This window comes from Rhinoderma darwinii, chromosome 3 (assembly GCF_050947455.1).
Source record: "Rhinoderma darwinii isolate aRhiDar2 chromosome 3, aRhiDar2.hap1, whole genome shotgun sequence".
Lineage (NCBI taxonomy): Eukaryota > Metazoa > Chordata > Amphibia > Anura > Rhinodermatidae > Rhinoderma > Rhinoderma darwinii.
Genome location: NC_134689.1, coordinates 251,305,409 through 251,329,148, shown reverse-complemented (window position 1 = coordinate 251,329,148; position 23,740 = coordinate 251,305,409). Strand labels below are relative to the sequence as shown.

The 23,740-nt window shown below is 42.1% G+C and overlaps 1 protein-coding gene across 3 annotated transcripts in view; it reads left to right on the top strand.

The window, feature by feature from the left end:
- The window catches only part of ADPGK (ADP dependent glucokinase), a 37,114-nt gene extending 15,569 nt beyond the window's left edge, over positions 1-21,545 (top strand). For 2 of the 3 annotated variants that reach the window (XM_075857729.1, XM_075857727.1), the window contains exons 4-7: positions 2,566-2,686; positions 2,773-2,969; positions 12,710-12,808; positions 19,502-21,545. In XM_075857729.1, coding sequence (XP_075713844.1) covers positions 2,566-2,686; positions 2,773-2,969; positions 12,710-12,808; positions 19,502-20,122 — 1,038 coding nt within the window. In that variant the 3' untranslated portion in view covers positions 20,123-21,545. The remainder of the gene's footprint in view (positions 1-2,565; positions 2,687-2,772; positions 2,970-12,709; positions 12,809-19,501) is intronic. The other variant, XM_075857728.1, reaches the window with a different exon arrangement.
- Positions 21,546-23,740: the final 2,195 nt, after the last annotated feature.

Below are 23,740 nucleotides of genomic sequence, written 5' to 3'. Positions count from 1 at the left end.
AAATAGTACCCGCAAAACGCCAGAGTCAACGTCTACAGTGAAGAGGCGACTCCGGGATGCTGGCCTTCAGGGCAGAGTGGCAAAGAAAAAGCCATATCTGAGACTGGCTAATAAAAGGAAAAGATCAATATGGGCAAAAGCACACAGACATTGGATAGAGGAAGATTGGAAAAAGTGTTATGGACAGACGAATCGAAGTTTGAGGTGTTTGGATCACACAGAATAACGTTTGTGAGACGCAGAACAACTGAAAAGCTGCTGGAAGAGTGCCTGACGCCATCTGTCAAGCATGGTGGAGATAATGTGATGGTCTGGGGTTGCTTTGGTAATGGTAAAGTGGGAGATTTGTACAAGGTAAAAGGGATTTTGAATAAGGAAGGCTATCACTCCATTTTGCCGTGCCATACCCTGTGGACAGCGCTTGATTGGAGCCAATTTCATCCTACAACAGGACAATGACCCAAAGCACACCTCCAAATTATGCAAGAACTATTTAGGGAAGAAGCAGGCAGCTGGTATTCTATCTGTAATGGAGTGGCCAGCGCAGTCACCAGATCTCAACCCCATTGAGCTGTTGTGGGAGCAGCTTGACCGTATGGTACGCAAGAAGTGCCCATCAAGCCAATCCAACTTGTGGGAGGGCCTTCTGGAAGCATGGGGTGAAATTTCTCCCGATTACCTCAGCAAATTAACAGCTAGAATGCCAAAGGTCTGCAATGCTGTAATTGCTGCAAATGGAGCATTCTTTGACGAAAGCAAAGTTTGAAGGAGAAAATTATTATTTCAAATAAAAATCTTTATTTCTAACCTTGTCAATGTCTTGACTATATATTTTCTAGTCATTTTGCAACTCATTTGATAAATATAAGTGTGAGTTGTCATGGAAAACACAAAATTGTCTGGGTGACCCCAAACTTTTGAACGGTAGTGTAAATATGTATTTCTATGTGATTTTATAGATATATATGCATTTATTATAAGCCCTAATTGATTACTGATTTAATAGTACTCAGACTAGGGCAATCTAAACTATCTACCTAACAGACTACCTAAACTATAACTAGCTGCCTACACTAAACTGTCTATGTGGAGGTGATTTTTTTTTTTTTGTGTTTCACAGTAGTTGTGTCTTTTATATGAGACACACAGCAGCTGCTCGGCACAGTGCTTCTTCCCGCTCACTGTCTCAGAACGATCTGACAGGGAGGGAGGAGAAACATTGTAACAAAAGCACAGAAAGTTTGTTGCTGCTACAAACTTTGCTGTGAACACCATGATAGCTTTATCATGGTGATCACGTCATCGGGACCGACACCAATCCGGTCCTGATGTCTTCTCTCAGCACGAAGTCTGCTAGTAGCAGCGTTTGCTGAGAGATTCAGGGCATAGGGAGAGCGCTGTGCACGCTGTTCTGACACCACGTAGATTAACGGGCTGAAGGACAAAAGCCCAGCACTGCAGCTCGTTAATCTACGTGGGCTGGTTGTGAAGGGGTTAAAGGGGTTGTTCCAGAATCGACATCACCTATCCACAGGGTAGGTGATAATTTTCTGATTGCTGGGACCCCCACCGATTATGAGAATGGGGGTCCCAAGCCCCGAGATCCTCCTCACTTCACCCCCGCAGTGAGGAAGAGCTTGGATGGAGCGGTGGTCGAGCATGCACCCCCTACTCTATTTAATGTCTATGGGACTGACGCAAACAGTAGTCATTCCCTCAGACCTTGAAAGGAGCGGAAGTCTGCATACTCGACCGCTGCTCTATTCAATGTACTCCTCACCGTGGGGGGTGCAGTGAGAAGGATCTGGGAGTTCAGGACCCCTGTTCTTGCGGTCAGTGAGGGTCCCAGCAGTGGTCTCCTGAGTGATCAGACCATTATTGCTTATCCTGTGGTTAGTTGATCATTGTCGATTCAGGGAATACCCCTTTAATAAATAGCTGGTGAATGGAACGATAACCTGGTTTATTCTTGATTAAAACATGCCTATCTGTTTGCAGCCCTGTAAGTTAGGCCTGCAGATTATTTTTGTAGAGCTATTCTACTATAAAATATAACGAAATTATTGGTAGTTGGTATTTATCGTTTTGTTACCTTGAACAGTTTTTTTTATTTTTTTTTTACTTTTTAGGACTAATGTAATTGTTCGCTGAAGTACATTCCTTCTTAAAGGGGTTTTCCCACAAGGGACATTTATGACATATCCACAGGATACGCTGTTTTCGGAAGTCCCATAGAACTGAATAGTAGTTACGGAAACAGCGTAGCTCACATGCTACACTGCTTCCGTAACTGCTATTCACTACTATGGGAGTTACGGAAACTACATAGCTCAGCGAGTTAAGCTGTTTTCGTAACTCCCGACCATAAAGTCAGGAAGTAGCCGTGAGTCAGCGATACCAGACAAAGCTAAAACGGGGTTTAGGGGACCCTGTTCTAGAGATAGGTGCGGGCCCCAGAGGTGGGGTACGCATCTATCTGACATTTGACATATCCTGTGGATATGTCATAAACGGACCTCGTGGGGAAAACCCCTTTAAGTATATTCTTTCTTTTGCCTACCACAGGTTCTTCTTTGTGGCCCAGTAGGACCTAAACTTCATGAACTGCTAGATGACCGGATCTTGGTACCTCCAGCCTCGTTACAAGAGCAGGATGAGTATCATCTTATCTTAGAATACAAAGCTGGTAAGGAATGTGTTGTTGTTCATTGTATACATGTTGCACATGTAAGATAAGTGCAACCTTCATTAAAATGATTTTCTATCTTCTAGGAGAGCAATGGGGCTCAAGTAATGCTCCAGCCGCCAGCCGGTTTATTTTTTCTCATGACTTATCCAATGGCGCCATGACATCATTGGAGGTCTTACTTTCAAGCCTGGAGGACTTCCAGCCAAAATTATTGGTTCTTTCTGGATTGCACATGATGGAGGGATTAAGTCAGGAAAAAAGGGCCAGTCGTTTACATGAGGTAAGGAAATGGCTTTCATGTGGGACAATACACTTTTGACATACACAAAACCTGAATAATAAATTATATTTTATGAGAACTAACAAATTGTATAAAAGCCACCCAGCACTTTACACTTTACGGATTCTAAATTGCATGAAAGTAATGTGTAAACAAAATTCAGTCGAGTCACGTTGTGACCACCTCCTACATTCGACGTCGGCAGCGCGTAGCCCATGAATGATGTGATGTCGTGGCCTGGCTTGGTGGGTATATAAGGTGTACGATAGGCTGTCTGAACACATATCGCTTGTTGTTGCCATGGGTAAAAGGGGCGATTTATCAGAGTTGCAATAAGGGATGATTATTGGCTTTCGGACCAAGAGTGGCAGCATTTCTCAAAAGGCGCAGTTTGTGAACTGTTCGCATGCTGCCATGGTGAAAGTGTATCGTGAGCGGACAATGGCACCATTGGCAATAATGGACGTGGAAACTTGGGGGCATTAATGTAAAAGGTGAATGTCGACTACGAAGGTGCGTGAGGGCCAAACGGCACGCTACAGTGGAGCAGCTCTCTGTAAAAATCAACCAGGGGGCTACCAGATGTGTGTCTAAAACAGTTCAGCGACCCCTACTGCGTATGGGGCTCCGAAGCAGATGGATGGTCACTGCTCCTATGCTAACAAAGGTGCATCAGAAAAAAAAAAAGGTTTTAATTTGCACGACCATATCTGAATTTGACCACCGATGATTGGCAAATGGTTGCCTTCTCCGATGAGTCGCGTTTTCTGCTTCATGAAACTGATGGATGTTGGCGTGTCAGGCGAGAAACTTCAGAGAACACCCTGCAACCATTGCTGGAAGAACACAAGCTGGTGGCATTAGCGTTATAGTCTGGGGAATTTTTTCATGGCATCCTCTGGGCCCACTCATCCATGTGGAAGGCACTCTGAACCGATTTGGGTATGAATCCATCGTTCCCTGGGGCAGATATAATCTTCCAGCAAGACGATGCGACTAGTCACACGGCTAGAAATGTCTGACAGTGTTTGGAAGAGCACGACCAAGATTTCCAAGTACTGCCCCCTAATTCAGCAGACTTGAACCCAATTGAGCATCTGTGGGAACACCTCGATCGTCTTGTTCGCTCTATGGATCCTCCCCCACACGCCCTCCAGCAAATGTGGGATGCACTGCAGTCAGCACGGCTCCAGATACCTGAGACAACCTACCAGCACTTATTGAGTCACTCCCAGGATGTCTAGCTGCTGTCCATGCTGCACATGGTGGTTACTCTGGATATTAGGTGGTGGTCCTAATAATGTGACTCAACTGTTTATTTACTCTTACCAGTAATTTGGTTTCATCGATCCCATCACAGCACCCACGTGAGGATCCGCTTCCCAAGGACAGGAAACGTTTAGGACTATTCTCAGTGGATTGCCCAGATCTTTTTGAAGGAACATGGTTAGTTTAACATATAGAATATAAAAAATTATTATTTTTTTGTTTGCTTTTGCACCCGCACGTGCTGCGTGCACCCCACTCCAATGACACCAGAGGGAATGTATAAGAGTTTCGTGGGATCGAGGAATTGAAATAGCCTGTAAGAGTAATTGTCGTTTCCTCCCTCTCCAATCACAGCACCCAAGTGAGAAATACCAGATATAGAGAACAGTTAGGGTGGGACCCCCGCCTAAACGAAAGATCAGAGACCCCAAATCCCACCTGTAGTGCCTGAAAGGTACAGGAAGATGACCTACCGCCCTACAGTTCTGCTTGAGAGAGGCTTCTCTTTTCTCGACCTTGGTTGTAGCCATTACCCAGAGGTAGTGCGCTTTTGGGGCAGAAGGGGGAATAATGCCTAAGAATCATTAGCTAAACATATAGCCTGCCTAATCCACCTTGCTAAGGTGTCTTACCTGCTTTTTAGCGTTTTGTTTTTACCTTTGAATCCCTTCAATCTTTAGTGCATTCTAGGTATTAGAGGATACACCTTCTAACATCAAGATGGTGAAATTCTTCCCTTTTTTCTTTTTTGGGTTGTCACTAGAAGATGGGAGAATAATTTCTTGTGACCAATGAAACTGGGATATCACCTATGGTAGTAAAGTAGAGTCAGGTTTCTATCATCCATTATCTGAGTTTACAAGGACTGTATGGACAGGGCCTGAATTTTCTGTGCTCTTCTAGCAGAGGATATGGCCACTAAGAAAACCAATTTTTGTATTTTGACCGATTTTCGCAGTAAGGGGTTCGAATGGATCATTAGACAACTCTTTGAGGACACCACTTAAGTCCCTGGAAAGAACTTTGGAGGAAGAAACCGGAGCTCTCCTGCAAGCTGCTTTGATAAGTCTGACAATCACAGAAATGTGTTTTTGTTTTTCTTTCTGAAGTGGCACAAATCTAAACTTTTGGGGTGGCTGGTTTTAATCTCTTCTAAGGCGACCTGGTGAAATTCTAAAATCTGGAACACGTCAAGCTCAAGGGAAGACAGGTCTTGTATATCCAAAAAACTCATTCAAGTATCTTGAGGTTATATGCTTGTGACTTTTCAGAAGGGTAGATATAACTGCATCAGAATGGCCCCTCTTTTGCAATATGTACCTTCCAGTATCCAGGTTGAGGTGAAGGTTTTTGGTTTCTGTATGTAGTCCAGACCCCTGGGATCCGCTTTGACTAGCTCCCTCAGTGTCCGGTTCATGGCCGCGGGCCATCAGGCTTCCTCACCTCCTGACTGCCGCAGCCATGGGTCTGCGAGCACTGGCCCCAGTCTCCTCCTCCCTTCCACTTACCTCGGCCGGGTCTCGTGCCTTCTCTTAAAGGGCCAGCGCGCGCACCTGAGAATGTCAAAATTAGCCCATGAGCACCCTGGACTATAAGAAGGGCTCAGCCCCTTCCTCCCGTGCCTGAGCGTTGTTGTCGTACCCAAAGTTTGTCTAAGCAAATGGTCTCCTACTGTTTTCCAGTTCCCATTGTTCCCCGTTCCTGTACCCGTGTCCCGTGCTATCCTGGTCAAGTGCCCTGCTGAGCTGAAGCTGTGCTGTATACCACACCTGTCCTGCTACACCAGGCATGACGTCTGCCTGCTGCCTAGTCCGAGCTGAGCCTGTCTTGCTACTGTCAGAGCTGCCACAGGTACACTATACGAACAATAGACTGTGACCTGCGTCCTGTTGGCCAGCTGCCATACCGCCAAGGCGGTATGGCCCAGTGGGTCCACGTACGCAACGTGACACTCCGCTATGAAAACCATGCTCTGCAAGGCCAGAAGGGAACAAGAAGAATAACCGTAACCTTATATTCTTCTCTCTCATCTTCTTCTTATTATTTTTTGTAGTGCTGCCTATGAAGGGAATGGCGCAGGCTAGACCACAATATCCGTTTTGGGAGAGGGCATCTATTCCTGATGGCCTGATTTTTTTTTGAGTGCTGTTTCAAAGGGAATGGAATCCCCCCCCCCCCCCCCCCTGTTTTTCTGGGCCACTGTGCCCGTTGTGGCCTGATAGAACCTTTATTTTACTGTCATATTGAAGGGGAAGAGCCTCTTGAAGGGCTTTCAAGACCGCTAAAAGTTCTTTGGCGGTGGGAGATGCATCTCCTGCTTCCAGGTCCCCTGGAAGACTATTTTCCCCACATGTGCTCCCCAAATCAAGAGACTGGTGGTTGTGATGGATCAGGAATCTTTTTTTTGTTTTTGTTTTTCTTTTACAGATTTCTCCTGTCCGACCACCAGATTAGAGTTGTTACTGTGGTGTGTGTGACCAGATTAGTCTTTCGAGTCAGTTGTGACAATATTTTTAAAATCCTCATCTAAAGAATTCTACAGTCAATTTGAGCCCATAGAACTGCTGGGATACATGCTGTGAACTGACCCAGCACAGACATCACTTTCCTTTTGAAGTCACCACAGGGTTTGCTGAAAGGGTTGCTTTCTAAAAATTGGCCTGCGGAAAAACGGATTTCAAAACCTCTTGGTCTTGGAGGTAGTGATGGATGATTTCTTGATCTTGACTTTTAACCCTAACTTCTCCAGAATGGAAAGAACTTTGAACTACAGTCAAGAAATCATTCCAGGTAAGGTATGAAAATAATGTTAAATTCCCTGATATGGTAGTGTTAGAGATCCCAAAGGGGGGGGGGGCATAGAACTGGAGGTTGACTACAAAAGAATTGTTTATTCCTCTTCAGATAGTGCTCAAAGTCTGGTTGTATTGGGACGAGGTAATACGCATCTCTGAGGTCAATAGAAGTCCTGTAACAATTCTAAAAAACTTTCAGGTTTTTTTAAATCTGGTAACTGTATTAAACGCATCATTGGGCTTTTTGACTAGAAAATGTGTTTAATAGAATCCGTACCATTTTTCTGAAGGACGAACTGGAACTAGAACTCCAAAATCTATTGTGGATAACACTTCTGTCTGTAGAGCAGAGGCCATTGCATTTGAGGATCTCCCTTAAGGGAGGAGAAAAAAAAATAATTCTAGCTTTACACCATTTTTTATAATGTCCAGAACCGAGTGACTGTTGGAGATGGCAGCCCAAGCTAGAAAAAAAATCTGGATAACCTTCCTCCAACCTGGTCATTGCGAAGGAGACTTTTTATTGTTCTCCTGGGAAAATGAATTAAATAGGAGACCTCTGGCCTTGCTCTTGGAAAATTTCCACTCCCCTTTCTTTTTTTTTTTTGGATGTTTTTCACTTTCCTGTCTTCTATTCTGTCTTAGGGTATGTGCGCACACACTAATTACGTCCGTAATTGACGGACGTATTTCGGCCGCAAGTACCGGACCGAACATCGTGCAGGGAGCCGGGCTCCTAGCATCATAGTGATGTACGATGCTAGGAGTCCCTGCTTCGCTGCAGGACAACTGTCCCGTACTGAAAACATGATTACAGTACGGGACAGTTGTCCTGCAGCGAGGCAGGGACTCCTAGCATCGTACATAAGTATGATGCTAGGAGCCCGGCTCCCTGCACTGTGTTCGGTCCGGTACTTGTGGCCGAAATACGTCCGTTAATTACGGACGTAATTAGTGTGTGTGCACATACCCTTAAGGTTCCATGAAAGGAAATGTAAAGAAAACTTTTTTTTCCAAACCGGTAATCCACGGTGAATCAAAATAAATAGTTTCCCTCTTAACCCCTTAATGACCAGCCTATTTTAGACGTTAATGACCAAGCTATTTTTTAAGTTTTTCCATCGTCGCATTCCAAGAGCTATAACTTTTTTTTATTTTTGCGTCGACATAGCTGTATAAGGTCTTGTTTTTTGCGGGACAAGTTGTATTTTTTTAATAGCACCATTTTGAGGTACATATTATTTATTGATTAACTTTTATTAACTTTTTTTGGGGTGGGGAATAGAAAAAAACCTGAGATTTCGCCACTCTTTTTTGCGTCCTAAATCTACGCCGTTTACCGTGTGCTATAAATAACACTAACTTTATTAGGATTGCAACGATACCAAATTTGTATAGTTTTTGTATGTTTTACTACTTTTACACAGTAAAAACGCTTTTTTTTCAAAATGATTTGTTTTCGTGTCTCCATATTTGAAGAGCCGTAACGTTTTTATTTTTTCGCCGATGCAGTTGTATGAGGGCTTTTTTTTTGCGGGACGACTTGTATTTTTTATTGGTACCATTTTGGAGTAGATGCGACTTTTTGATAACTTTTTAATCAGATTTTTTTAAAGTCAGGATTCACAGAAAACAGCAATTTTTCCATCTTTTTTTATTTAATTTTTTACAGCGTTCACCGTGCGGGTTAAGTAATGTAATAGCTTTATAGTCGGGGTTGTTATGGACGCGGCGATACCAAATATGTGTAACTTTTTTACTTTTATTTTGGTTTTTTAATACTAAAGCAGTTTGTAAGGGGAAAAAGTTTTTTTCATTTTTTTTTCAAATTTATTTTTTTTTTATTAACTTTATTAAACTTTTTTACTAGTCCCACTAGGGGACTTTAATATGCGATTCTGCGATCGCTATTATAATACACTGCAATACTTTTGTATTGCAGTGTATTATGCCTGTCCGTTTAAAACGGACAGGCATCTGCTAGGTCATGCCTGCGGCCTGATCTAGCAGGCATTCATTACAGGCAGACCTGGGGGCCTTTATTAGGCCCCCGGCTGCCATTAGAGACACAGACACTCGGCGATCGTATCGCCGGGTGTCGGTGGGATGAGAGGGAGCTCCCTCCCTCTCTCCAAAACCACTCCGATGCGGTGCTCGCTATTAAGCACCGCATCTGAGGGGTTAAACGGGTGAGATCGATACTAATATCGATCTCACCCGGCAGAGCAGGGACGCTCCCAGCCCTCAGCTGCCTCTGGCAGCTGAGAGCAGGGAGATTTGACAGCTCCCTGCTCTGTTTACTTTTCTGATGCCGCGACGTAAAAAGTCTATGGTATCGGAATAAAGCCCGTTAGTGACCGACGTAAAAACACGATGGGCCGGTCACTAACGGATTAAGGGATAGCACACAGTTTGGACCATGACTTCAACCAGAGGGCTCTGCAGGGAATTTTAGAGGGTGGCTGTACTGGCTGATAGTCTAACTGCATCTACAGAGGCATCGATAACAAATTCTGTGACTTCTCTAAGGGTAGGGAAAGAGGCCAGAATTTGGTTCATGGGGATTTAACATTTTAGTTGGGCTTCCCACCCAGATCAGAAGGATTTGATCAGTACAGGTCATGGCCACATTAGGTTAAAAAGATGCTGCCGCTTCTCCCCAGGTATTTTACAGGAACCCTTCAGTCTTTTAATGTATGGGGGTTGTGTGGGGCTTGGCACTTTTTTTTATTTATTTTTTTAGAGCAGGGAAGTGAATAAAATAAACAAAAAAACAATACTCCCCTGTTCAATCTTATTCTGCTCCAGTGCCGCCACTCCGGTGGTACCCTCCGTTCTTGGTTGACTTCCCTGCAGCTATAGTGTGACCACTGCAGCCAATCACTGGTCTCACCAGTGATGTCATTACTGCAGGACAAGTCAACAAACACTGGCGGGGACCACCGGAGCAGTGGCTGATTTGAACAGTTGAGTATTAATATAGGCATTTGGTCTTTCCCAACAGGCTGCTTTTAATGAACCGGATACTCACATTTTACACACCTAGAAAAAAGTGTTTTTTTATACACTTTTTTTCTTTTTTTCTTAATCCGTGACCAAACATTTTTGCGAATAGGGAATATTTTACTTTTTATGTGTACCCTTCCATTCAAATCGTGTATCCAGAATGGATCTAGATTCCTTATGTTCTTCTAGGTTCATAGGGGCCCTTATGGCCTTTAGTAATTACTCCGTGTTCTCTGAGGTAAACAGGTGCCTGGTAGAATTTGAATTCCCCTCAGATAATGAGTCTGAGTCAGAACTGCTCTCCCCTTGAACAAAAGCATCTTCAGAATCGTTTATAAGATGGACAAGTCTAAGGGCTTTTAAAAAAACGTCCTACTTCAGATTTGATCAAAGCTTTTATCTCCTTAAAGAGAGGGGATTCCTCCGCACCACTTTTTGCATACAAGATTTCCACAAATTTTTAGAATAAGCTGCAGGTAACTTCTTTTTGCACATGCTTTACTCTCTTGACACATTCTATCTACAAGATCTTTTGTGACCACCTTCCCCCCAGACTGGTAGCTGCTAGGGTCTTGGGGTCCCTCAGGCCTGCCACCTTCCTCAGACATCATAGGAAACCTGGACTACACTGGTTACTTTTAATTCCAAACACCATCTGCGGCCCCAGTAAGTCTACATTGACAAGGTGTTGCTGCACCCTTTCCCCCTTCTTTCTCTTCCATTGGAGTTGTGCACATACAAAGTCATTATGCTTCTACGTTTGCAAGTCGGAGGAAGTCTGTCACCTCCACCTAAGCGCCGCAGAAATGGCTACGCTCCCGAGGAAGATTCACCTCTCCCACAGTTGGAACGTGGAGGAAGCCCAGATAGGAGGGAGGGTAAGCTGGTGGGTAAGACTGCAGACTGGCAGTCCGTCAACAGATGTTCTGATAAGGTGCAGGGGGTGTTTAGATGTATTAGTCTTCTCACTCCTGTAGTAGTAAAAAAAAAAAAAATACCCTAAGGCCCTGTTCACGTGGAGTTTTTTGCCGCGGAAACCGTGGCAAAAACTGCGGCAAGGAACGGCCGAATTTACCTCCTATTGATTTCAATGGGAGGTGGGGGCATTTTTCCCCCTAGCGGGAAAAAGCAACATGCTCTAACTTGAAGTGTTTTCCATCTCAAAACCCCCATTGAGATCAATGAGAGACAGAAATAAAGGCGCTTTTTTTGCTTTTTTTTTTTCTTTTGCAGGTTTCTCAGCAAAAAATGCTTGCGGTTATTCCATTTGTCTGTTGAAGAAATAGGTAAAAAAAAAAAAGCCTCCGCAAAACACGGCAAAAACCGCGTCACAAAAAGCGTGTGGTGCAAAACTACTTAACGGAGCTGATTTTTCCAGGCAGAATTTTCTGCCTGCAAAAAAAACTCAGCCTAAGGTATGTTTTCACTGAGTTCACACAGAGTTTTTTGATGCGGAACCCGCGCCGCAAAACTCGTCAAAAAACGGCCCAATGGAAGGCAGAGAAAGCGTATTTTGCAGTGTTTTATGCCCGCGGCGCTCAATGGCCGCAGGCGAAAAACGCTGTGAAAATCGGCGTGCACGGAGAGGAAAAGCTAAGAACTGGGCTTTAATCTGACTATAGCCCTTATAATCTAGCTGCAGCAAGCTTTTAAAGTCATGACGCATTACATATACCCTCCTTGGCAATGAAAGGATTAAAGAAAACCGTGAATAATGACCTTGAAACTAAGTTTATGAACAAATCAAAGATCACACAAGGGCTTCTGTTTTCTATTTGAAGACTGTATTGGGGCCTTAGGTGGGATGGAAGCCACAGGCAATTGTCAAAATAATTGCCAATGTATATTGATTCTGCTTACATTATTGTGCTGTTTTGTTTTTTTTTTTGTTCTTACTGTGCACCTGTCATTTAGTTGTTGTTGTTGTTGTTTTCTTTTCTCTGTCCCTGGTTAACATTCATATTTACTGACACATTACCAACACCTTTTTTAAGGCAGCCCTTAAGAAGGTTTATTCCAGAGAGGTCCTTTTCAAATGTGTCATTGAAGTGTGTTGTTTTTTTCGTTTACCATTTCTACCTTCACGATCAAAAGTTAATGTGTACTTTGTATGCAATGAAGGAAGTAGTTAAGTATTTGTGTGTGAAAATTGTTTTTAAATTTCTTTAAAATAGAGCCCAATATGTTATGGAAGAAAGGGATACAAACATTTTGAGCCTAAAGATTTAAAAAAGTTCTAGGCATTTAACCAACACATAAGAAAAAGCCCTAAAACGTGTCTGGTAATTACAGCCAAAGGCCTCATGCACACGGCCGTGCCCGTAATCGTGGTCCACGATTACGAGCACGGCCGGCTGCTCTCGGCTGTGTACAGCCACCTGCATTTTCGGCCCATGCTCCCTTATATAAAGTATGGGAGCACAGTCGGTAAAAAGCAAAAGATAGGACATGTCCTATCTTTTGCGGAGGCTTTCTACGGCCCGGCACGCAAATATACAGGAAGCGGTCCGTGGTCAATAGAAATTAATGGATCCGTAACTGTGGACCGTAATTATGAAGGAAATCTACGGTCGTGTGCATGTGGCCTAACTGTATGATGAGGTTGCATTTTTGCTTAACATTTCTGCTAAACTGGCTACCAACTGCATTTGTCTTTGAAACCACTTTTAGGCTGCCAATGCTTTGTCAGATGTTCCTTCAGATATCCTTATTCATTTGGAGTTGGCAAGTATGACAGATGGAGACTTGATGAGTGGAATCATCTACCAGGTAACCACTGAGCTTGGACAAATTTAAGTATGTGAATGCAGTGTGTAGTTATACAAAATATGTCATAAGACCTTAAAGGGATTTTCCCATGAGGGACATTTATGACATATCCACGGGACATGTCATTAATGTCAGATGCGGGTCCCACCGATCTCTAAAATGGGGTCCCCTAAACCTCGTTCTAGCTTTTTTGTGCTCATGCTGAGTCCTGGCCACTTCCTGACTACATGGTCGGGAGTTATGGAAACAGCGTAACTCGCTCATCTACGCTGTTTCTATAACTCCCATAGTAGTGAATGGCAGTTACGGAAGCAACGTAGCATGCGAGCCACGCTGTTTCCGTACCTACTGTTCAGTTATATGGGAGTTACGAAAACAGCGTAGCTGAGCGAGTTATGCTGTTTCAATAACTCCTGACCATGTAGTTAGAAAGTGGCTGGGAGTCAGCATGAGCACAAAATGCTAGAACTGGGTTTAGGGGACCCCGTTCTAGAGATCGGTGGGACCCGCATCTATCTGACATTTGATAGATGTTGGTCCCACCTATGGGACCGAGACCTATTTGGAAAATAGGTGTCCCCCGCAACCCACCTAGTGAGGCGGCATCTAGCCCCCGCATCCAGACGGAGAATGAATAGAGAGATGACTCTCCTACAGTGCTGGCACCTGTACTGGAGCCTAGAAGACTGAGAAAGACCCTCTGTCTCCTACTGAGAGTTATGAGCAGCATGGATCATGGCCGGTCCGTGCCGATATTTAGACTGAAAGAATAAAAGAAAAGGAACGGGTGCTTTCCAGGCGCTACAGATCGGAATGATCATCCGTAGGAGGTATAATCCATATGTCTCAAGGATGGAGACAAGGTCAGTGATCAAAGGATTTATTGGTGCAGGTGTGTATATATGTGTGTGTGTGTGTGTGTGTGTGTGTGTGTGTGTGTGTATGTATGTATATATATATATATATATATATATATATATATATATAAGACAACAGCAGACTGTTTCGAAACCGGACCGGTTTCTTCCTCAGGTAGCATACAAATGAATAGGTGGGTGGGCTGTCTGTTAAATAACAGAGTTAAAGGTCGATTTGAGGTAAGAACTACCGGGTCAGGTATACAAGTCAAATCTGTTAAAGAGGCACTGTCACCAGATTTTGCAACCCCTATCTCCTATTGCAGCAGATCGGCGCTGCAATTGAGATAAGAGTAACGTTTGTTTTTTGTTTTTTTTAACTAGCATTTTTGGCCAAGTTATGACCATTTTTATATTTATGTAAATGGGGCTTTCTAAAGTACAACTGGGCGTGTTTAAAGTAAAAGTACAACTGGGCGTGTATTGTGTTCGTTACAACTGGGCTTGTATTGTGTTCGTTACATCGGGCGTTTACTTCTTTTACTAGCTGGGTGTTGTGTATAGAAGTATCATCCACTTCTCTTCACAACGCCCAGCTTCTGGCAGTGCAGACACACAGCGTGTTCTCGAGAGATCACGCTGTGACGTCACTCACTACCTGCCCCAGGTCCTGCATCGTGTCGGACGAGCGAGGACACATCGGCACCAGAGGCTACATTTGATTCTGCAGCAGCATCGGCGTTTGCAGGTAAGTCGATGTAGCTACTTACCTGCAAACGCTGATGCTGCTGCAGAATCAACTGTAGCCTCTGGTGCCGATGTGTCCTCGCTCGTCCGACACGATGCAGGAAGTGAGTGACATCACAGCGTGATCTCTCGAGAACACGCTGTGTCTGTGCACTGCCAGAAGCTGGGCGTTGTGAAGAGAAGTGGATGATACTTCTATACACAACGCCCAGCTAGTAAAAGAAGTAAAAACGCCCAGATGTACATACACAATACACGCCCAGTTGTACTTTAGAAAGCCTCATTTACATAAATATAAAAACAGTCATAACTTGGCCAAAAATGCTCGTTTTAAAAAAAAAAACAAAACTTTACTCTTATCTCCATTGCAGCGCCGATCTTTGTGACAAAACACAGACCGCATCTCTGGGGTTGCGCATGAGCAGAGATGTCGGACGCGTGTCTCGGCCCCCTCTCGTCTGTACGCCCGCTGTGCGCTTGCGCGGTCTCCATGGAGACCCGTCCTTGGAGACGCGCGTGCGCGGTTTGGGCGTGACGACCGGTGACCGAGGTCTTGTGATCTCCGACGTAATCTCGCGCATGCGCCATGGACCACTGATGAGGGCTGACACCCGGAACTCCATTTCCTTCTCCTCTCTGCGACTTGGGACGTGGGACAATATAAAAAGGTGGACAGGATAGAGCCTAGATCATACCCCCTGAGGAAGCTGATACAGCGAAACGCGCGTTGGGGTGGCTATCTTTTCTGCACGTGGATAACGATCTTTACCTTTCTAACTATGGGTGAGTGTACTCTTCCTGGCTCTATCTGGTGATTCCAGATGAATAGCCTTGCATACTCTGCGCATCTTGCATACATATCGCAGCTATACTTGGACCAGATGGTACTCTCTCTTGCTCTCGGGGATCTCTGTACGGTACATTCATTGAATACCAAGATTTGATGTCTTTTCCTCCCGAGCATCACGGATACTGTTTAAATTGTAGGATGTGTATTTGAGTAAGGGGTTTCCTTTATTGGATCCCCCTTTTTTTGGACTGATACAGTCACAGTAATGTGAGATTCAAAGTTAATAGCAGCTTTTTTTGTAATTATTCACTAGTCACTATCATACTGCATATTTGTATGCTTCTGTGCTATTTATATCCAATTATGCTCATGTCCCCATGGTTATATATTCCTTTTGAGTGACCCACATGCAACTTCTTCTTTTTTAGAAACCTCGCCATGTTTTTTATTAATTGTTCGATATGTCAATTATATGTAATAAAATTTATCTTTTGTACTTTACATATAGCTCTAGGACTCTTTTTTTTTTTTTTTTTTTTTTTTCTCAATTTATGCTAGAATAGGAGATAGGGGTTGCAAAATCTGGTGACAGAGCCTCTTTAAGCATACGTATGAAACAATACACATAATTTTACAAAGAATTACAAACAATTAGATAAAAATATTAGATAAAACAGTGTCTGTGTTATGTTTAAAACTTAATTGACTTCCAATTATTATAGTCGGGGAATGAATAAGTTAAAAAAGTCCTTTATTAATAAGGTTTAAAAAATAATAAGGTTTAAAAAATATATATATATGTATATACATTTTTTATCTTCAAAAATGTGTGTGAATTAATAAAAGGATCTTATGGACATTATGAATAGACACTGGCACATTCTACACGTTGACCGCTTTTTAAAAAATAGCCTACCAATGAAACCGATAATAACTTTTAAGAGAGCAAAGACTGTCAAAAACATCCTGGCACCTAGCCGGATTCATTTTTCTGGGAAACAAAAAATACCTCAACAAAACACTATGAATTCATGTTTATATACAAAAGGGAGCTCCAAATGTAGAAAAAATAGATGTTTATGCTGTTCCAGCATACTTACTACAGACATTTTTCGATCAAATCAAACGAAAAATGAGTATCAAGTTGAAACACATCTAAATTGTCAGTCTAATTATGTAATATATCTGATCAATTGCATTTGTGGTCTCCAATACGTAGGAAGAACCATACAACCTTTAGGCTATGTTCACACGGAGTATTTTGCCGAGTTTTTTGACGCGGAAACCGCGTCGCAAAAACGGCCCGAGAACGCCTCCCATTGATTTTAATGGGAGGCGTCGGCGTCTTTTTTTCCCGCGAGCAGTAAAACTGCCTCGCGGGAAAAAGAAGCGACATGCCCTATCTTCGGGCGCTTCCGCCTCTGACCTCCCATTGACTTCAATGGGAGGCAGAAAAAAAGCGTATTTTGCGGTGTTTTATGGCCGCGGCGCTCAATGGCCGCGGGCGAAAAACGGCGCGAAAATCGGCGTGCAGGGAGAGGAAAATCTGCCTCAAAGTTCCAAACGGAATTTTGAGGCAGATATTCCTCCCCCAAAATACTCCGCGTGAACATAGCCTAAGGCCTCATGCACACGACCGTAAAAACTCCCGTTATTACGGGTCGTAATTACGACCCGTAATAACGGGCTCATAGACTTCTATTGGCCACGGGTACCTTCCCGTTTTCTTACGGGAAGGTACCCGTGCCGTTGAAAAAGATAGAACATGTCCTATTTCAGGCCGTAATAACGGCACGGGCAGCTCATAGAAGTCTATGGAGCTCCCGTAATGACGGGTGGCTACATGTGTGCACCCGTCATTACGGCAGCGTTGCTAGGCGATGTCAGTAAATAGTCACTGTCCAGGGTGCTGAAAGAGTTAACTGATCGGCAGTAACTCTTTCAGCACCCTGGACAGTGAATTCCCATCAGAATATAGAGCAACATGTAAAAAAAAAAAGAGGACGTTCATACTTAGAGAACTTCCTGCTTCCTCCAGTCCGGTTTCCCGGCCGTTGCCTTGGTGAGGCGTCCCTCTCGACATCCGGCCTGACATCCCTGGATGACGTTTCAGCCCATGTGACCGCTGCAGCCAATCACAGGCCAATCACATGCTGCAGCGGTCACATGGACTGCTGCGTCATCCAGGGATGTCGGGCTGGATATCGAGAGGGACGCGTCACCAAGACAACGGCCGGGTAAGTATGAATTTCTTTAACTTTTATTACAGAAAGGGCTCTCCCTTCTCTTTATCCTGCACTGATAGAGAGAAGGGGCTGCCGATTAGTGCAGTGCTATTTTGCCGCCAAAAACGTGCCCGTAAATACGGGTGGAATACGGGTGACACTGGACCCATATTTACGGGCACGGGTCCGTAAATACTGGTGCAAAACGGGTCGAATACGTGTGACACCGGACCCGTATTTACGCCAGTATTTACGGGTGGGAAAAAATACGGTCGTGTGCATGAGGCCTTATATTGTCGTTTAAATAAGCATCGCTCTAATTGTAGAAAAAAATTCCTTCTACATAGTATCTCTAAACACTGCACTTTATTTCACAATGATGATTTTAAATGTTTTAATATTATACCCATTGAACACATAAACGAAAGCCGAGTGGAGAGGTTCGACTCACTCTGTAAAAGAGAAATTTACTGGATATATAAACTTAAGACCTTAAAACCTGAAGGTCTTAACGAAATCACAGAGATAATAATTTAATAAAATGTATTTATCTCAGATGAGGTCCATTGAACATAAATAGCCAATAAATTCGTTACATATTACAATATACTCTTTAATAACCGGCAAAGACTGTATGTAAGAAGAAAACATATCTCTAATAACAAGAAACATAAAATATGGCCACTCCGTTTCAAAGAAATACTGAAACAGTCTTGAAAGCAGGTTTGAGATTAGAAAAGAATCAGTATATTTATTACTATTTGTTATGAAAACAACACAATTGCAGTGAAAGCGCATATAAACGTATATATATGCACAGAACATACAAAAAAAATATTAAATCATTTCTCTCAGCTTAATATCTACGAATCTATACAATTAATCTAAGAATACAATAAAATGAGCAAAAGTGGAATTTACACTTCAGTACAATCCCAAGAACAATTGAAAAATAAGATGATACTCCATTTGTATGCTAAACTTCTTCTATGACAATTACGGATGCGAAATAAACAAAATTTTAAACTACAGATAGATCTTAAACCATTAATATAACAAGAAAACTATTGAAGTTTTCTTCATAGATCCTTTTATTAATTCACACACATTTAAGATAAAAAATTTATATACATATATATATTTTTTAAGCCTTATTATTTTTTAAACCTTATTAATAAAGGAATTTTTTTAACTGTTATTTATTCCCCGACTATAATAATTGGAAGTCAATTAAGTTTTAAACATAACACAGACACTGTTTTATCTAATTGTTTGTAATTATTTGTAAAATTATGTGTATTGTTTCATACGTATGCTTAACAGATTTGACTTGTATACCTGACCCGGTAATTCTTACCTCAAATCGACCTTTAACTCGGTTATTTAACCGACACCCCACCCACCTATTCATTTGTATGCTACCTGAGGAAGAAACCGGTCCGGTTTCGAAACAGTCTGCTGTTGTGTTTTTTTATATATATATATATATATATATATATATATATATATATATATATATATATATATATATATATATATATATATATATATACACCTGCACCAATAAATCCTTTAATCACTGACCTTGTCTCCATCCTTGAGACATGGATTATACCTCCTACGGATGATCATTCCGATCGGTAGCGCCTGGAAAGCACCCGTTCCTTTTCTTTTATTCTTTCCATATCAACATTGAGACCTTTTGAGAAGTTTTCAAACCGGGTCCTGGGCTGCAACCTGACTCCAATACCACTATACCGTCGAGGTATTTCGGATTCTGCTCCACTGGATGTTATGCTCCCAGCATAACCGCACCAGGTTAGCATCACTTGTACTCTGTTCACACCTGTACATTACAGTTTCATGCACTATTGTGCGCTTTGTTGTTTTTTTTCTGTCATTTTCTAGATATTTAGACTGAATCCACTAAAGTTATATAGAAAAACTATTATTTTGTAAAATACTGTACTATAATAATTTTTCGATTTATAATTGGAGGTACACTTAAGTAACTTTAGTGAGAAGGCTTGTCAACCTTTTACATTGAGCTCCATATCTGTTTTCTCTTGGTCAGCAGGTCTTCCCTCTGATTAATTCGCTTGGACTCAATGAACAAGAGCTACTGTTTCTGAGTCAGTCAGCATCTGGTCCTCATTCCTTCCTCTCTGCCTGGTACGGCGTCCCAGATGTCGGAATAGTGAGTGATATCTTGTTTTGGACCCTTCAGGGTGCTGGTAGTGAAGGCTCTGGTCTTACCAGAGTCCACTTTCACACACTGGCATATCATATTATTGCCACCATTGATGGCTTTTGGGGAAACCAGGTTGCTGCAGTGGCTGCAGGTGCTCGGGTTGCTGGAGCTCAGGCATGTGGCAGTCAAACCATTGACCCTTCACGAGTAATGCTTAAAAGTCCACTGGAATTTGCTACATCACAAACAGAGACTGGTCCTAAGGCTAGGATCAGTGCCAAGGAACCAGTGGCAGTGTGGCGTAGAGGAAACGTGACATTCCATTTCACTCCTGTCCTGATCTGCAAGGATCCAGCTAGGACAGTAGGGTTGGGAGATGCTATATCAGCAGAGGGATTGTTGTTTTCTGAGACCCAAACCCAGGAAGGAAACTGCACTACAGAAACACAGAGGACAACTGCTGCTGTCAAGGTCAAGACAACGGAACACCTTATTGCTGCCTGATCGTGTTTGGTACGGCTTTATATCCATTCTCTTTCCATAGGAGTCAGAAAATTAAAATCCTTATGACTTTATATGCTAGCAAACGTTAAGACAAATGTTACATATTGATAAACATGTAATTTATTCTGTATGTAAAGCATTTGCATTCCAAACCCTAAAGAGGAATTTCACCCCAACATTTTATAACTGGCTGTATATCGGTGAATCATAAATAAGAGCAGTAGCCGATGTTTGGTGATTATTTTATTATCTTAGAGACTCTTTTATGGCAGCATCCATATTTGAAAAAGCAGGATCAGAACCCATCGTGTAAATTCAGTCTTTCCCAAGAAAAAAAACAAAAACCTTGATTTCACATGAAGATCCTAGTGCTTTTTGCCTTTTGAATAATGGCGTTACAGCTGTGATTGCCACCTTATGCCAGTTTAACAGGGCCATAATAGGGGGTTCAATGGTGATCTAAGTTTGATGCGGTGGAACCATGGAGGGGCTTTGTGTTGCAGCCGTAATGTGAACCCTAAAATGTGGCAGTGTGAAACTAGTCTGCCTTTTTGTTTTAGATCTTCGTTCACACAGTACCATAACACTTGTATGTAAAACGGCTGCCATCCTATTTGGCCATACAGTTGAGGTATACATTAAAATCTACTCAACAAATAATAATTTTTTTTTTGCCTGATCCAAATGAAAACTGGGCAGACATATGCAAATGTATAGCAAACATTTTAATCCATCTGCCCATTGTAAAAAAAAAAATTATTTTGGCAAATATTTGACCCATAGTTGCAGTATACAACAGATACCTTGACTGTATCGCCCAAATGTGACCTGAACTGAGACTTGTGTTATACCCCTACAGCTATATTTAATGCACTATTATCCAAATACCTTACCTGTTGTTCATCAAATTTGCCGTAAACATGAGATTATTTTTTTTACTAAAACTTACTGGTAACAACTGTTAAACATTAGAGTTCTAACAAACCAGTTTTAATATTACATAATATAAAGGCAGTATAAAAAAAAATGCAGTAATAATGGAGGCAAAATGTGGTTCTTCAATTGCTTTAGAATTGCACCGTGTCGTGACATTTGTGCTGGCACTTGTGGTTCCACAACTCCAGATTAGTAGCTTTGGACATGGCCTAGAGTTCATGGCAGAGCCGTTTAATTTTTAGTTCTCCATCTCTGGGATTTTGGTGAATAAATATTAGTTGTGATGGTAAAAAGTTATTTTAATCGTCGCTCGGTATTGCTTTACATTCCACCTTAGGCTTTGTTCACATCTGTGTCAGGGCTCCGTTCATGGGTTCTGTCTGAGCTTTCCGTCAGGGGGAACACCAGCGGAACCTCGATTGGTATGTTTGCATCACCATTGATTTCAATAGTGACTGATCCGATGCAAATGGTTTCCGTTTGTCCCCGTTGTGTAAGGGTTCCGTCATTTTGAAGGAGTGAATAGCACAGTTGACTACGGTATTCCATCAAAACGACAGAACCCTTAAACAACGGTGACAAACGGAAACCATTTGCACTGGATCAGTCACCATTGAAATCAATGGTGATGCAAACTGAAATCTATGGTTTCAGTCAGGGTTCCCCTGACGGGAAGGTCCGACAGAACCTATGAACAGAGTCCTGACGCAGATGTAAACGAAGCCTTACCTCCTAGTTTTACATGCATCCATCTCTGAAGCTCTGGTGAATTTTTATTGGGACCAAAAATATTTGTCTTTTCCGTATTTGTCTTGACTTTTTTTTTTTTTTACTATTTTTAAATGTATTTGTTTCCCAGGCCTAGCTTACTGATCTAATTTCCCTCTTTTGTACCTCCTTGTTCTTTCTTTGTATTTTTGCAGGGATAACTTCCACTTAACTCCTAATGACTTCACTGTTACAGTTCTATACCAAAACCGTTTTATATATTTATTGCAGTCTTACTGGCAGGTCATAAATAACTAACTCTACCATGGTTTAATCTGTGCACATGTGAGGAAACATTGACAGTAATATCAGGGAATAAGCCCATTACTGTAGTGAGCGTCTGCATTAAGGGAAAACTTAAAGATGTAATCCAGTGTAAATAGAGCGGCTTCTTATTTGACAGGTTTGTCAATGGGGACAGGAGGTGACAGTGGCTGGCATGTATGCGCAGCAAGGCACCTGCACTGAAATCCTGAATCTAAGTGGAAGCACTGATAACTTTTCTCACATAATTGTTACAATATATTGCTCATATGCCTTTTCTCTCCTGTTATCTTTGGCTCACAGAAAACACCTAATTTTGTAACATATTTGTGATAGTACTTTGTAACTTTTTTCCTTTTTTGAAAATATTGTAATAAAACCTGTTGTGTTTTTTTTAAACAAATTCTGTTTGACTGTACTTTTATTTATCACTATATGTTACGCTCAAGTTCACGGTTAGGCCTCGTTCACATCTGCGTCAGGGCTCCGTTCCGTCGGAACGGAGCACTAACTGACCGCTATTGATTCAGTCAAAACGACGGAACCCTTGCACAACAGAGACAAACGGAAGCCATTGGCACCGAATCCGTCACCATTGAAATCAATGGTGATTGACACAAACAAACCATGGGTTTACGTTTCCGTCAGGACTCCATTCCAACGAAAAGCTCCATCGGAATGGAGCCCTGACGCAGATGTGAGCGAAGCCTTACGTTGCTTACTGATATACTGTATAAACAGACATACCTAGTTCTTGATTTGGGATTATATATAAATGGCTGTCGGATTAACTATTTTTACATATTCCACTAAAAAAGGGAAAATTCAGCTCCATAAATCAGGCATATTATTTCTCCAACAGGTCCAACGCCTATGTCCCCATATACATTAGACCCGCTGACCATTATCTAATGTGTGTGTGTTTGTGTATATATATATATATATATATATATATATCTTTACTATCGGTCTACCAGCGTTCACTAATAGCTGTGCTTTATTCACAAGAGTAAGTTTTCTTTGACCTAGACCTGGTCCTTTACTCATCGTCTGTCATATTTCAAGCAAAGAGTGCCTCTTGTATAAAAATTATTACAATATATAGTTGCACCTATGGAAAACGCAAACAGCGTATGCAGCTGGGAATGGTGCTCATAGGAGGTTTAAGAGAATGCGGTAAGTAAGGAAAGCCAAATGGGGACAAGAGTAGGAAAACGACTTCTTATTAAAACTCAAAAGGATATATTAAAGATCAGTCTCTAAATTAGCCTTTACACAATATATTAAAGTAACCAAATGTTCAACAAACTTCTGACGTCATAGTGACGTGTCGGAAGTTTTGATTGGTGGGGGTCCGAGCACTGAGACCCCAATTGCTAAAACAAAGCGGCAGAAGCGCTTGTGTGAGCGCTTATCCGCTTAGTTTCTGTTCGGCTTTTTCCAGAAATCAATGTATCGGAGTACGGGCTCAATAGAAAGTCTATGAGCCCAAACTCTGATACGTCGGCTCTAAACCCCCTGCATTGCCATAGAATTTAATGTATGGCTCCTGCACAGAGCTGTAATGGTCATCTGCACTAATAGTGAAAATCTGTTTTATACTATTTTTAAAATTATAACTAAGAAAAAGATTATACATATGTACTTTTT